Source organism: Mobula birostris, chromosome 4 (assembly GCF_030028105.1).
Source record: "Mobula birostris isolate sMobBir1 chromosome 4, sMobBir1.hap1, whole genome shotgun sequence".
Classification (NCBI taxonomy): domain Eukaryota; kingdom Metazoa; phylum Chordata; class Chondrichthyes; order Myliobatiformes; family Myliobatidae; genus Mobula; species Mobula birostris.
The window spans coordinates 11,270,542-11,286,806 of record NC_092373.1 but is presented as its reverse complement, the minus strand read 5'-3'; the positions used below and the strand labels follow the sequence as shown (position 1 = coordinate 11,286,806).

Genomic DNA, 16,265 nt, shown 5'->3' with positions numbered 1-16,265 from the left:
TAGTCCCCTTCTTATAGCTTGCTGTAAACGTGATGGATTACTTTAGGTTATCATGAAATGATAAAAGGAGGGAATGATAAAGTTTTAAGGGGATTCTCAGATTCTTGTAAATAATGGTTAAGGTTGAGTCTGTGTATTCTGGTTTGAGAATAGCTTCAGTGTTTGAGCAGCTGCTTCTTTTGAGTGAAGATAAGGTTTAAAAGCTCACACAGACCCACAAGAGGATGTCTCCTGGTTTTTCCATATCTTTTGGTTTCGACAAAGGGTGGAGATAAGGCAGGACCTTTCTTACATTCCTTTCTTAATTTTGGTAGAGTCTCTTATCTAAATTATTAAGTTCTGCTCTATTTGAGTAGCCGGAATGTCTATTGATCTCACTGTTCTTTTGTATTGAGTTGTTAAACGATCAATCTGTCCTGCTAACATGTAAATGCTGAGTGTCCAGACAAGGACATGCAGGATGTGAGAATTAATTATACTCTGTTCTCTGTTTACCTCTGCCTGATGTGATTAAGTATTCTTTGTCAAGTACGTTTACCTCTGTTTTAGGTGATTAAGTGGCCTTTTGTCTCGGACTATCACTGTTGCTAAGCTTTTGTGACAAAGATAGTATAAAAAATTCTGTACCTCTGTGCTTAGACAGAGAGACTTCCGTGGCTGACTCTGAGTGCAGATGGAAGGTTCTCTCTCATAGCTTACTACTTGTAAAGTTGGAAAAGAATCAACTGTGGTACTTGTTTCATTACATCGGGTTGATCACTGTTGACAATATGATAACCCTTTCATTCCTGGAATCATCCTTGTGAACTGCCTAAGGACATGAAGATGAAGAGCCCAAAACTGTTCACGATACTCAAGGTGAGGCCTCACCAGTGCCTTAAAAAGCCTCAGCATCACATCCCTGCTCTTGCATTCAAGCCCTCTTGAAATGAATGCTAAAATTGCATTTGTCTTCCTCACCCATTGACTCAACCTGCAAGTTAATCTTTAAGGTGTTCTGCATAAGGACTCGCAAGTTCCTTTGCATGTCAGATTTTTGGATTTCCTTCCCGTTTAGAAAATAGCCTGCACATTTATTTCTACTACCAAAGTACATGGCCATGCATTTTCCAACATTGTATTTCATCGCCACTTTCTTGCCCATTCTCCTCATCTGTCCAAGTCCTTCTTCAACCTACCTGTTTCTTCAACACTACCTGCCCCCCCACCAATCTTTGCAACAAAGCCATCTAGTCCAGCGTTTAAATCATTGATATACAGCATAAAAATAAGCGTTCTCAACACCGACCCCTGTGGAACACCAGTAATTACTGGCAGCCAACCAGATAAGGATCCTTTTATTCCTACTCACTGCCTTCTACCAATCAGCCAATGCTTTAACCATGTTAGTAACTTTCTTGTAATACCTGGGGTTCTTAACTTGGTAAGCAGCCTCATGTGTGGCACCTTGTCAAAGGCTTTTTGAAAGTCCAAATATACAACATCTACTGTATCCCCTTTATCTATCCTACCAGTAATCCCCTCAAAGAATTACAACAACTTCGTCAGGCAAGATTTTCCCTGAAGGAAACCACGCTGACTTTGTCCTATCTTGTCCTGTGTCACTAAGTATTCCATAACCTCATTCTTAACAATTGACTCCAACATCTTCCCAACTACTGTGGTCAGGCTAACTGGTCTACGATTTCCTTTCTGCTGCCTTCCTCCTTTTTTAAAGAGTGGAGTGACATGTGCAATTTTCCATTCCTCTGGCACCATGCCAAACTCCTAAGATTTTTGAAAGATCTTTGTTAACGCTTCCACAATCTCTAATGCTACCTCTTTTAGAACCCTAGGGTGCAGTTCATCTGGTCTGGGTGACTTATGTACCTTTCAACTTTCTGAGCACCTTCTCCCTTGTAATAGTAACTGCACCCACTTCTCTTCCTTCACATACTGCAACATCTGGCACACTGTTAATCTCTTCCACAGTGAAGACTGATGCAAAATACTCATTTAGTTCATCTGCCATCTCCTTGTCCTCCATTAATTATTATTTCTCCAGCCTCATTTTCTGGCAGTCCTATATCTACTCTCATCTCACTTTTATTTTTTACATACTTGAAAAAAAATTAGCTGTATATATGTGCATAGTTGAATGACGATAAACTTGAACTTGATGTGGTATGTAACGAATACATAAATTCTCTTTACCTGCTCTGCTTTAGTTTTATCAAAGGCCAGCTGCTGTTTCCTTCTCACTTCCTCTTGCGTCAGAGTACCCCCTAAAACAATAAATTCCACTTGTAGGTATTTGCTGAGGGTAAACTGAGAGTAGTGCCTCACATCAAAGCACTGACTAATTTCAAAATCCATTTAAAGTTGTTTTAAAAAATTATGAAAAGTATTATATACACTCAGTGGCTATGAAGTGGCTGCTGATTGTATGCTCATAGCCTACCTTTGCTGTAACTCATCCACTTCACTGTTGACGTGTTGTGCGTTCAGATGTGTTTTTCTGCACACTTTTGTAGTAATGCGTGGTTATTTGAGTGGCTGTCAACTTTCTGTCAGCTTGAACCAGTCTGGCCCTTCTCCTCTGACCTCTCTCATTAATGCATTTTCGTGCACAGAACTACAGCTCTGATTTGTCTGAAAATCCCAGAAGATGAGCAGCCTGAGATACTCAAACCCATCCCGTAAGGCAGCAACAATTGTTTCACAATCAAAATCACTTAGACTACATTTCTTCCCCATTCTGATATTTGGTCTGAACAACAACTGAACCTCTTGACCACGTCTGCATGCTTTTATGCAATGAGTTGCTGCCACATGATTGGCTGATTAGATATTTGCATGAACAAGCAGGTGTACAGACGGACAAAATAAAGTACTCTCTGAGTGTAAATTTTTCTTTTCCTCAGCATGAGATGTCAAACACCATAAGACATGTCTTTAAGCTTAGATGGGTGAAATATAAAGGTGATGTGAAGGGCAAATAATGTTTTTTACACAGAAAATGTGTAAAGAGATGTCTGGAATGGGATACTGAGTGGTAGTCATGGAAGCAGGTAGTTTTGAGGAGTTTAAGAGGCTTTTAGATAAACGTATGAAGGGAATGGAGGGATATGGATATGGATGACACACAGGAAGAGGACATTTACTATAAATTGGCATCAAGAGTGGCACAACATTGTGCGCCAATGGCCTGCCCAATGCTATCATTTTCTTTGCTGTTATCAGAAAATATAGGGTAATTTCAACAGATTTTACGACATCTGCCAGTGATATTAAACCTGATTCTGATATCACATGTCCTGATTTAGGTAAAAACTCATCCTAAAATGTTGATTGTTTGTTCATTCATTTCCACGGACGCTACCTGACCTGCTGAGAACCTCCAGTATTTTGTGTGTGTGTGTTGTTTTGCAGAATCTCTTTTCACGTTTGTTCTCTGCTCAAGTACTCATGGACATTACTTCAGTTATTTGAATAAATTGCACACATCCTTATGTTTCGTTCCAGCCCACTATTAAACCCAGTGCGTTTCATTATGAGTATGGTGCTGACACTACTGGATTTCTGAACCAACGGATTTTTATACTCAGGGATGTAAAGTCATAGTCCCTCTATGAAAGAATGTGAATTTCTGAAAGCTGCAAATTATAAATCAAGGTTTTGTGTTTGTGTTCAGGGAAGCAGTCCATGTTGTAAAATGACAAATTATTTATTTCACTAATGTTTGTATCCTATCTGTTTGGTTCTTGGTGTCCCAAGCAACAAAAGTGATGTTTAACTGCTACAATGAAGTCACACAAGGACTAACGCCATCAAAGGTGGTGGAACAGCTTTCCAACAATCACCATCATCAACCTGTGCCATGTTGTATGACGTAGGCAATCACGGTCCCATCATCATGATTGTTCTTGCCTTGTTCTGGGCAGTGTCTTTACGAGACGGATGACCCCAACCATTATCAATTACTCTTCAGAGATAGTCAGCCTGCCGTCAATGATCACGTAATCAGGACCTGTGATATACATCAGTTGCTCATACGACCATCTTCCTCCTGCTCCCATGGCTTCTCGTGACCCTGATCGGGGGCAGGCGGGGGGGGGGGGTAAGAAGGTGTTACACCTTGTCCAAGGGTGACCTGCAGGCTAGCAGATGGAAGGACCAGTTTTCACCCCCTTCGGTGGAGACACATCTCCACGCTGCCACCCACTTTCCAACAATACGACACCCAAAGGATTGTTTCTCCCTCTCCCTTTCTCTCCCCTTATCCATTTCCTACTCTGGCTCCCCGCTCACCCCTTCTCTTCTCCCCACCTGCCCATGACCTGGTGACCCCCTTACTTCCCTTTCCCCCGTGGTCCACTCTTCTATCGGATTCCTTCTTCTTCACTCCTTTCCCTTTCCACCTATCACCCCCCAACTTCTCACTTCACCCCCTCCCCCACCCACCCATCTTCCACCTGACCTGATCTCACCAGTCACCGTGTACAGCTTCTCCTCCCCTCCCAACCCCTCCTTATTCCGAATTCCTCCCACTTCCTTTCCAGTCCTGATGAAGGGTCTCAGCCCAAAATATCTACCCTTTGTACCACTTCATAGATGCTGCCTGACCTGCTGAGTCCCCCCATTACTTCAATGCTCATCTTGTGCAGGGTGTTAAATTAGCCTTGAAGAAATATTATCTTACTCACCAACACTGCTTGGAATGATAGAAACTTGACTGATATTTCGACGTTTCAGCTTTTCCAAGGCAGCCAACTCTGCAGCTGCTTCTAGGTTGAAGCCACATTAATCACATATTAGATGACAGCATTCATTCTGAACATCTCATTCCACAACCTGCTTGAAGCATTCCCAGTCACCTGCAGTTTAACCACTCGGCCAAAACTACGCTACAGTTCAAATAATCAGGAGAAAGCAGCTCTGTTCTCTGTGCATTGCTAGCTTGCAACTGTCTGTGGAATGAAGACATCGATGAAATGTACAGGTTTTAAGTCTCCTTTTCTTTCTGTTCCAAAGACATACGGTTAGAGTTGTTAAGATGTTGGCATGTTATAGTGGTGCTGGAAACATGGCAACCCACTACAATCATAAAACACAGAGCACTACAGCACAGGAACAGGCCCTTTATCCCACAATGTTGTGCCGAACGAAATAAACTAATAATCTAATGGCCAACTAAACCAATACCTTATGCCACACAATGTCCATATTTAGACCATACGACATAGGAGCAGAATTAGGCCATCTGGCCCATCCAGTCTCTTCCGGCATTCAATCATGGCTGATACTTTTTTTCTGTCTCCTCCTCAACTCCAGTTCCTGGCCTCCTCCCCATAACCTTTGATGCCATATCCAATCAAGAACCTATCAGTTTCTGCTTTAAATACACCCAACGACTTGGCCTCCACAGCTGCATGCGGCAACAAATTCCACAAATTCACTACCTTTTGGCTAAAGAAATTTCTCCGCATCTCTGTTTTGAAAGGGCGCCCCTCTATCCTGAGGATATGCCCCCTTATCCTAGACTCTCCCACCACAGGATCCATCCTTTCCACATCTACTCTGTCTAGGCCTTTCAACATTCAAAAGGATTCAATGAGATCCCCTCTCACTCTTCTGAATTCCAGCGAGTACAGACCAAGAGCCATCAAGTGTTCCTCGTATGATAACCCTTTCATTCCTGGGATCATGAAACTTCAAAGTCTCTAGTGTATCTGCCTCCACCACCAACTGCAACTTCGGTCACAGATCAGCCATCAAATAGTGAAACAAGCTGGGAGGGACAGGTTCTCTCTGGGTTATGAACATCCAACTTATGGACAGCTGTACATATGAATGAGTGTTTGAGAAACTATTGGGATGGACTTGCCAGCCGCTGCAGGCACCACGCTGCTTGGAAGCTTTTGAAAGTGTGCAAGATGCGCTGACATTGAAGAGGGTTCAGAGGAGGTTCATGAAAATGATTCTGGGAATGAAAGGGTTACCGTATGAGGTGCAATTGAAGGCACTGGCGCTGTACTCACTCGAGCTTAGAAAAATGATGGGGGCGGGGGGTTGGGGGAAGGGGACCTCATTGAAACCTATCAAATGTTGAAAGGTCTAGATAGAATGGATGTAAAGAGGATGTTTCCTATAGTGGGGGATTTTACGACCAGAGGGCACAGCCCCAGAATAGACAGACATCACCTTAGAGCAGAGATGAGGAAGAATTTCCTTAGAGAGAGGGTGGTGGAATTTGTTGCTATAGGTGGCCATGGAGGCCAGGTCATTGGGTGTATATGAGGAGATTGATAGCGTCTTGATTAGTCAAAGTGTCAAAGGTTATGGGGAGAAGGCAGGGGAATGGAACTAAGAGGGAAATGGATCAGCCATGATGAAACAGTAGAGCAGACTCAATGACCCGAATGGCTTAGTTCTGCTCCTATGTCTTATGGACTTATGGAGGACATTTACCAGAATGCTGTCTAGATTAGACAGCATGTTTTATTAAGATAGGTTGAGCGGGCTGGGGCTTTTCTCTTTGGAGCATAGGACACTGAGAGGTGATTTGATAGAGGTGTCCAAGATGATTAGAGACATAGAGTAGGCAGCCAGAGACTTTATCCCAGGAACAGAACCCTTTTGTCACCTGGGGACTGCTTGTAAATGGTTTCCTCCTATTCTAATGCAGACTTACAGGAGGCTGGGATACAGCCAGCAGCATCACCACCAACTGTGAACAGCAATAGCTCACATACTAGCATTTTCCATTTTGATTTATGCAGCCATCTTGAGATTTTAGTTCATTTACCTTCAGGGCATCACTTTCTGCCAAAGAACCCTGTCCAGACATATCGTATATAGACAGCAACCTAGAGATGGTGAAGCAAGCAACACCCAATTCCAGGTTACCACCAACACAAAAGCACTTTTAAGTCCAAAACTATTAATCGGACTTCTCAAATAATTCTGCACTGAGGCTTCTTTAAAAAGGGAAGCATTTCTTGAAGGGCGGTGCAACAAATTGAGGGCAACGCAGCAAAAATATCACCCTTCACTCCAATAACCGGCAGCCCAGATTTTCAGCCTGGCATACTGGATCCTGGATTTAAACTTTGGATTTCTAAGGGTATTTTCCATCTAGGAGACTTGTTTGATGAAGGAACGATGATGTCTTTTAGTCAAATAGCACAGAAATTCAACATACCCAGCAAGGATCTTTTTCATTTCTTTCAGACAAGAGATTATATACAGAAAAAAAGATCATTGTTAATTGACTTCTATAGTTCTGACATAGAAAAGAGGGTGTTTTGTTCTAAAGGTGAAGTCTCCATCAGTACTTTTTTACAGCATCCTGAGGGAATGTTCTTGTGGAGAGGCTGAGCAGCTGAGAAGGGTCTGGGAGGGAGAGCTGGGAGTAGAATTTACAGCTGAAACATGGGAAGACATTTGTGATAATGCAAAGAAAATTTCAGTTTGTAAAAGAACTAAAGCATTGCAACTCAGAATTTTGCATAGAGCCCATCTGACTCCAGATCGTCTCTCGAAATTTAAGATGGGGGTTTCTCCAAGGTGCTCTAAATGTAAAGGAAATACTGGAACTCTCACCCATTGTTTTTGGACTTGTCCAAACTTCAGGCATACTGGAGTGATATTTTATACTTTATACTTTATTGTCGCCAAACAATTGATACTAGAGCATACAACCATCACAGCGATATTTGATTCTGCTCTTCGTGCTCCCTGGAGTACAAATCGACAGTAAATATTAAAAATTTAAATTATAAATCATAAATAGAAAATAGAAAAGGGAAAGTAAGGTAGTGCAAAAAAACCAAGAGGCAGGTCTGGATATTTGGAGGGTACGGCCCAAATCTGGGTCAGGATCCGTTCAGCAGTCTTATCACAGTTGGAAAGAAGTTGTTCCCAAATCTGGCCATATGAGTCTTCAAGCTCCTGATCCTTCTTCCAGAGGGAACAGGGACGAAAAGTGTGTTGGCTGGGTGGGTAGTGTCCTTGATTATCCTGGCAGCACTGCTCTGACAGCGTGTGGTGTAAAGTGAGTGCAAGGACGGAAGATTGGATTGTGTGATGTGCTGCGCTGTGTTCACGATCTTCTGCAGCTTCTTCCGGTCTTGGACAGGACAACATACATACCAGGTTGTGATGCACCCTAGAAGAATGCTTTCTACGGTGTATCTATAAAAATTAGTGAGGGTTTTAGGGGAAAGGCCAAATTCCTTTAGTTTTCTCAGGAAGTAAAGGCGCTGGTGGGCCTTCTTGGCAATGAAACATCGACTGTGCTTCTTCCTATGGACGCTGCCTGGCCTGCTGCATTACACCAGCATTTTGTGTGTGTTGCTTGAATTTCCAGCATCTGCAGATTTCCTCGTGTTTGCTATACTAATAAGGGCTTTTGTATAGGATGTGGTGGTGATGTCTATACTTTGGTGGAAGTATTTTGATAGCTAATAGCTGTGAGGGGAAGAAATGTAAATGTACCTGGAAATTGAAAGTTTTGTTATACTAAGCAAAAAAAAAAGAAAAAGGGTAGCATTTAATGACTAATTCTGTATAAGCAAAATTGGTAAATCAAAGTCAAAGTCGAGTTTATCGTCAAAGTGCAAGTACATGTTCAGGATGGTTTAATGTCATTTCCAGTACACAAGTGTAATGACCATAAGACATAGGAGCAGAATTAGGCCATTCAGCCCAATGAGTTTGCCCCATTATTCTATCATGGCTGATTTACTACCCCCTCAACAATGTTCCCTCTGAGGTGTACGTGTGTGCACACGTACTCATCTTTTGCTGCTAGTGCACAAAGGAATTTAAACTACGCACAAAAGGTTGTTACCCTCTACCTCGTTGGCATGTTAAGCATATTTCACAATCACATTTCCTTTTCCCGTTTCTGATTCAGATGGTGTTGACAACATGGAGTTTGCAATGATTTTTCTGCAGATTTTAGAACTGGCTTCTTTATACTGGTTTTATTTAATAAGTTATTGATTCACTCTGTGGAATTCCAAAGAAACAAAGGGCGTGAAACTCAAAAGAACTGCTAGTTCATTTAAAGCAGAATGACTTACTGAAACAGTAGAAACTGCTACAGCAAACAATAAACAACAAACTGGACTTGGTAGTTTATTATCCTAAGAATAACTTCAGGTTTACTTCTACTTAAAAATTCAGTGCTCACATATTGTTATCATTGGGCAAAAAATTGGACAGCACTATTTTTACGCACACTGGTCATTACAAATCAGAGGGAACATTGCCTCCCAACCCCATTCTTCTGCTTTCTCCCTGCAACCTTTGATGCCCTTAGTCAGGGGTCCCCAACCTTTTTTGCACCATGTACCGGTTTAATATTGATAATATTCTTGCGGCCGGGGGGGGGGGGGGGTGGGAGGGGGATGTTCAAGTAGGGTTGCCAACTTTCTCACTCCCAAATAAGGGACAAAAGTAGCAGTCAAATACGGGACACTTGTGTTTACCCCGAGAAACACTACCATGACCATGAAGCCTTGCGCGGGCACCTGATTTTTTTCTTTTACAAATTGGTTTTGGCTTAATCTTCCCGATTCTGTTAAGTGAAAGTACACTATACATACATTATTTCTACTTTATATAGGCTGTGTATTTATCATATCATTCCTGCTTTTACTGTATGTTAGTGTTATTTTAGGTTTTATGTGTTATTTGGTATGATTTGGTAGGTTATTTCAAGTTCAACAGTGCGTGACAGGGAATGAGGAAAGGTGCAGCTGACTCATATCGTTTCATATCGTCAAATCATATCATTTCCTCGCGGCCCGGTAGCACATGCTTTGCAGTCTGGTGGTTGGGGACCACTGCCCTTAGTAATCAAGAACCAGTCAACTTCTGTTTTAAAGATACCCAATGACTTGCCCTTTATAGCTGTCTGGGCAACAAATTCCACAGATTCACCACCCTCTGGCTAAAGGAGAACAGAATAATTGTTATTCCAGATATGATGCAGCACAAAAAGCATTAAGATAAAGAACACAATAATAAAAAAAACAAAATAAATATAAATAGCTTATATACATAGATTGATTGTATGCCCATAAAGTGACTATAAGCACAGAAATGTCTATACAAAAGGTATCTCTGATAAAATAGTGGCGGGGGGAGTTGTGATGGGGTTGGTAAGTGGGTGGATGTGTTGATCCGCCTTACTGCTTGGGAGTGTATGCATCAAGCACATGTAAAAAGACCAAATCAGTCGAAATTAAAGCACCTGTGACACTACAGTGTATTTTGGTTTGGTTTTATCAATGCCAGTGGACTATACTAGGAAATCAGCAAGAACGAACAGAATTTCCTTTTAATTTTTCTACAACGTTATAATTTCTATCCATAGTGCCTCTCACAACCTAGGTATGTTGAAGAATATAATGCAGCCAATGAAAATAAAGGACATTTTAAATGTCACAACTATAATGAAAGAAATGCAGCGATTAATTTCTACAAAAACTCCCACAAATATCAGGATGATAATGAGTATACAATTTTCATGGTCTTTCCACTGTATTTTTTATGATTATAGAAAGCCATGTGCCAGATCTCAGAGCAATGCAATCAACTCACGTTGGGTACCATGGTACTGTAGCGGTTAATGCAAGCGACTGCTTCATTTTCATTGGCTGCATTACATTTTACAACATACCTAGGTTGTGAGAGGCACTATAGAAAATAATTCTAACCTTGTAGAAAGACTAAAAGGAAATTCTGTTCATTCTTGCTGATTACAGCTGGGGTCATTGGACTTTAGAGTTCAATTCCAGCACTGTTTGTAAGGAGTTTGAGTGTTCTCCCTGATTTTACTGTTATCTTACTGCAATGGGTCCAATCCATCATTGTAGAAGTGTAATCTTGAATCACCATGCATAATTTTAAAAGATTGCAATAGTTAAGCAGAAATTTAAGTAAATCTTATGCATAATTTTTCTTCCAAGGTTTTAGGAACAGCTTTTTCCTCCTCTACCATCAGAGTTTTGAACAGTCCATGACAGCACCTCACTATTTTGCTTGTGTTTTGCACTAATTTTTACATATTTTCATTGTAGTTTACAGTAATTTTATATATTGCACTTTGCTGCTGCCTCAAAACAATAAATTTGATGACAGTGATAATAAACCTGATTCTGTGAATTCATAATAGTCCACATGTTATTAATCAAAGAGATAAGAATTAAAGATTGATTAGCTTTATTTATCACATGTACATCAACATACACAGTGAAACATACTGCTTTGTGTCAATGACTAACACAGTCCAAGGATATTCTGGGAACAGACTCCAAGTGTTGCCACACTTCTGTTGCCAACATAGCACGCCCACAACTGGCCAGACCTAACCATGTGTCTTTGCAATGTGGGATGAAACCAGAAAACCTGGAGGAAACCCACACGGTCACAGGGAGAAGATACAAACAAGAGAAAATCTGCAGATGCTGGAAAGCCGAGCAACACACACAAAATGCTGGGGGAACTCAGCAGGTCAGGCAGCATCTATGGAAAAAAAATTACAGTTGATGTTTCAGGCCGAAACCCTTTGCAGGACTGGAGTAGATTTGAAAGGTGGGGGGAGGGGAAGAGAGAAGCGCCAGGCGATAGGTGAATCTTGGGAGGGGGAGGGATGGTGGCCGGAGGGTTTTGGCCTGAAACGTGGACTGTACTTTTTTTCCATAGATGCTGCCTGGCCTGCTGAGTTCCTCCAGCATTTTGTGGGAGAAAACACCAACTCCATACAGGCAGTGGCAGGAATCAAACCTCGATTTGTGATTTGTTGGCACTGTAAAAGGATAGTGCCACCCACAAAAAAAAACAATTCAGGAATTCCCCACAGTAATACAGGAACAGAAGGTAACCACTCACTCTTACTTGCCTTTGCATACTTCCTACTGACGATCAGTTGCTCAGCATTCAGAAGCAAGTTGATAACTTGGCCTCAGCCAGGAATTTAACATGAAACTAACCAGGCACAGTAACAAATTCCAAACGCATAAAAGGGAGAAAAAAAACCAGTAAAATCTTCATAGAAATAAAATGCTTACTTTTCTGTAAGTCACTCCTCTTCTTCGGATCTGGTACAGTTACAGAATATGCACCATGACTGGAAAAAAGAAAGATTTATTAAAGGCTGTAAAAAAGTAACAGTTTTGACCATCAGAAATCAGTGTCAACTGATTCAAAGGCATCACGATGACTACTGATACCACAAGCATTGTGCTATTGGCATCCCAAAATTTGAATTATACGTTTCAATGTGAAGGGAGAAAGGAAAGGCTGGGTAGGGTGGACATGACAAAAATGTTTCCTGTAGTGGGGCGAGTCTTGGACCTGAGGGCTCAGCCTCAGAACAGAGAGATGTACCTTTAGAACAAAGATAAAGAGGAATTTCTCTAATCAAAGGGTGGTTAATCTGTGGAAATCGCTGCCACAGATGGCTGTGGAGGCCAAGTCATTGGGTACTGTATATCTAAAGAGGAGGTTGATAGGTTCTTCGTTAGTCATGGTGTCAAAGGTTATGGGGTGAAGGCAGGAGAATGGGGTTGAGAAGGATAACCAGCCATGATGGAAAGGCAGAACAGATTTGATGGGCCAAATGGCCTAATCCAGCTCCTGTGTTTTGTGATCTTATGGAAGGAAAGGAAATAGAGTTACAGTTAAAGAGTTTGGATTCAGTTAGTTAAAAGCTTAGATTAATGGTCAGTGTTAGAAACCACCATCAGCAGACTGGTAATTTATTTCCAATTCTCTGATTAAAATTCAACATCACTGAACCTGATGATTTAAGTTACTATCATGCTCCTGTGAGAACTAACTGTACACATTTGGGTGCTCTACTTGCCTAGTCTGGGAAAGCAACATTGCAGAAAACAAAAGACACCTATTAAATTTGATTCTTTATGTGATACAAACTCTACACTGTATATAAAATCCCAAATTCAAGAAGAGATTTGCAGTTCTATAATGCCCCTCCTGATTTGAAGGCATCCTGAAGTCCATCATAGATCAAGTTCAAATTTATTGCCCTTCAACCACACACATACATCCTGCCAAATGCAACAATACTCCTCCGAACCAAGATGCATAAACATAGGGCACATAACTCACACGCTACACATGAAGTAATATTACCACAAATAACAAATTGCATTTACAACGCAAGTTAAAAAGTAACAGTAAAAAGTGTAACTGGCGTTTCGGATGTGATGAGACCTGGTGGTGGCAGGGTGTTCAGTAGTTTCATGGCCTGGTTGGGGTGGGGGGTGGAGAGAAGCTGTTACCCATCCTAACAAAGAAAGTACTGCAACTAATCTGCTTTGGACACAGTGAAATCTGATAAACAAGAATGAGAAAGTGACCAGATTACCAATTTTAGTTATATTAAAATTATAGTTTAGAGGAAACCCATGATAATTTCTCCCATTTTTCTTTTATACTGTGCCATAACACATCTACATTTATTCAAGAGAATAAATGAAACGCGAGTTTAATGCATCATCTAAAAGGGAACATTTCTGAACAAGCTCTTCATTAAGACACTGAGGGGCTGCACACTTAGAGCAATGCTGTTACAGTGCTGGATTCAATTCTGTCACTGTCTGCACGTTCCCCTAGTGACTGTGAGGGTTCCCATCAGGTGTTCCGGTTTCCTCCCATATGGTAGATACAAGTTATTTGGTCACATGAATGTAATTGGGAACACAGACTCGTTGGGCTAGAAGGGCCAATTGCAATGCTTTATCTCTAAAACCATTGGGCTGTAGCTGGCACAAGTCGCCGTTTGCACCAGATAGCTTGTCTTTTTTGCAAATAAATTCAAATACTGTAGGCATCTATTTATAGCTTAACCAATACACCTACACACATTTTGTGCAAGCCATTACGTTAGTTTTCAGTTTCTTAAGTATTAGAAATTGAAACCATTGTGCTGCATTGCAGGGGCTATACCATAACAAGTTTGCTTTTCTGATTCACACGGGAGCAAGGGACTTAATCCACGGATCTCTTACCAGTAAGTTGTTTTTTGACCAGATTTGGGTGGAGATGCATTTTGATTAGTGGCTCTACGTTTTTGTAGTACCATAGAGTTGTCCTTATTCCCACGCTGGCTTGTGCTTGAAATTTCACCTGAAACTTTTGCTTTACTTGAACTTTTCCCAATACCGGTATCTGTGAGTGAACTTCTACCTAGTCCTGTACCAGCACCTAAACCTGTACCTGTCTTTGCATCTCTGCCTCTCCGAGGAGCCTTTCCCATCCCATCTCTATTTGTTGTTTCATCCCTACCCCGATCCTCCTGACCCGCCCTCGTAACCGACTTGACTCTGCTCACGACGGAATAAGACATGTCTGGAAAGAAACTGCAAAACCCAATGTAATGTGCGTCTCTCCAATACACCCAGACAACGCCGCTCAGAGCTCTTTGGGAGATGTAGTATATGTGATCACGTGCTCTTGTCTATCCTTACGCAGAACCAGAGGTTGGAACGACAATACCCAAAATTCCAGTCGTATTTTCCGGTGAGAGGAACCGAGCAGCATGGTAACCATAGCAACAGGATTAGCGCTATTATTAAAGCGCTAATTTACTTTCTTTGAAAACACCTGAAGGTTAGCCTGAGTGTTTAAGATTCTGTATTTTGGGCATATCTTGTCTTCATTATCGGTCAGGCAATAATATTTTTAATAGATTGTAGAATTTTATATAAATATTGTGGTTCAAGTTGACCCATCAAGTCCATGTCCAGCCCTTGTAGAGTGGTTTATGCAGTTCTACTTCTCTGCTCAGACGTAATTAGGCAAGAGAGGGTGGAAAAAGAAGATTAATGCGGATGTTGTCGGGACGGAAGGGCTTCAGTTATAAGGAAAAGTTGGGTAGGCTTGTACTTTTTTTCCACTTGAAGTAAAGGAGACTGAAAGGTGAGCTAAAAGTGGTTTGGAAAATTATACTGGGAATAAATTAGATGGATGGTCACAATTTTTTTTCCTAGAGCAGAGGAGTCAAAATCTAGAGGGTGTAAGTTTAAGGTGAGAGGGAAAAAGTCTTAATGGGGACCCGAGGGATAGGTTTTTCACACAGAAGGTGATGGGTATCTCTGAGAGGAAGTGACAGATGTGAGTATAATTACAACGCTTAAAAGACATTTGGACAAGTTTATGGTTAGACAGAGTCTGGAGGGATATGGGCCAACCACAGTCTTGCTCAAATATTCTTCTGTGATGTATAACTCCAGGACTATAAACATTTTTTCTTTATTTGTCCCTGAACTAAGAGTCCCTGAATTTGTCCCTTGCCTAAGAGTCAAGCACATCAATATATCTGGAGTCACATGTGTTCCATCTTAGGAAGTCACTTAGATGGACAATGTCTTACTTCCACTCATTTTCTGTGGGCCTATACTTTTGTGCAAAATCTTTGCCCTTGTTTGAGAATACCTAGAGTTTTGCTAGTCTCTGAGGCCTTTGTTTTCCTCCAGTGATGACTTCAGTATATCTGGGATCTAAGGGCACTTCATCATGAAAACTTACAAGTTGCAGGCATACAAGTCAGGAATATACAGTACCAGAAATTGGATCCTTGGGCTCATCAACCTCCAGAAATTTCTGACTGAACCTTTCCATCTTTTTGTTTCACTTTCTATTATCAAGATACTGTACTCAAAACCTACTTCTTTTGCTTATCTAGTCTAATGTCTTCGCATGAGGGCTTCTCCTAAAATGTGGGGATTGTTGCCAAATCTTCTTTTGAATCCACGCCTTCAGATGCCTTTGTGGCAGTTTTATGAGTTTAGAGCTTCCCCATAAATGCAACTTTCTTTGCAACAGGATTAAGGGAGTCAGATTTTTTTTTTAAATGCTCAGGTTCACTTAAAAATGCTTCAATAGAGACTGAGGTCAATTTTCAGAGCCAAAGGCAAGACAAGAGATTACCTTTATTTAAGACTAGCTTTAGTTTGTCACACGTACATCAAAACATCACAACATACAGTGAAACATGTCATTTCTATCAATGATCAACACATTCTGAGCAAGTGTTGCCATGCTTCCAGCACTGACATAGAATGCCACAACTTATTAACACCAGTCACTATGTCTTTGTAATGCTGGAGGAGAGTGAAACACCGAGAGGAAAACCTCATGGTTATGGGGAGAATGTACAAACTACTAACAGACAGCAGCAGGAATTGCAACCCTATTGTTAGCACTATAAGGTGTTGTGGTAACCACTATGCTACTATGCCTCCCTT

At 41.2% G+C, this 16,265-nt stretch overlaps 1 protein-coding gene across 3 annotated transcripts in view; it reads right to left on the bottom strand.

Annotated features, from left to right (window-relative positions):
• Positions 1–14,406, bottom strand: part of LOC140195839 (epithelial-stromal interaction protein 1) — a 30,445-nt gene extending 16,039 nt beyond the window's left edge. For 2 of the 3 annotated variants that reach the window (XM_072254476.1, XM_072254477.1), the window contains exons 1-4: positions 14,028–14,406; positions 12,063–12,121; positions 4,686–4,766; positions 2,194–2,264 (exon numbers count right to left, since the gene is read on the bottom strand). In XM_072254476.1, the coding sequence (XP_072110577.1) occupies positions 2,194–2,264; positions 4,686–4,766; positions 12,063–12,121; positions 14,028–14,365 (549 nt within the window). In that variant the 5' untranslated portion in view covers positions 14,366–14,406. The remainder of the gene's footprint in view (positions 1–2,193; positions 2,265–4,685; positions 4,767–12,062; positions 12,122–14,027) is intronic. The other variant, XR_011885552.1, reaches the window with a different exon arrangement.
• Between the last annotated feature and the right edge of the window lie 1,859 nt (positions 14,407–16,265).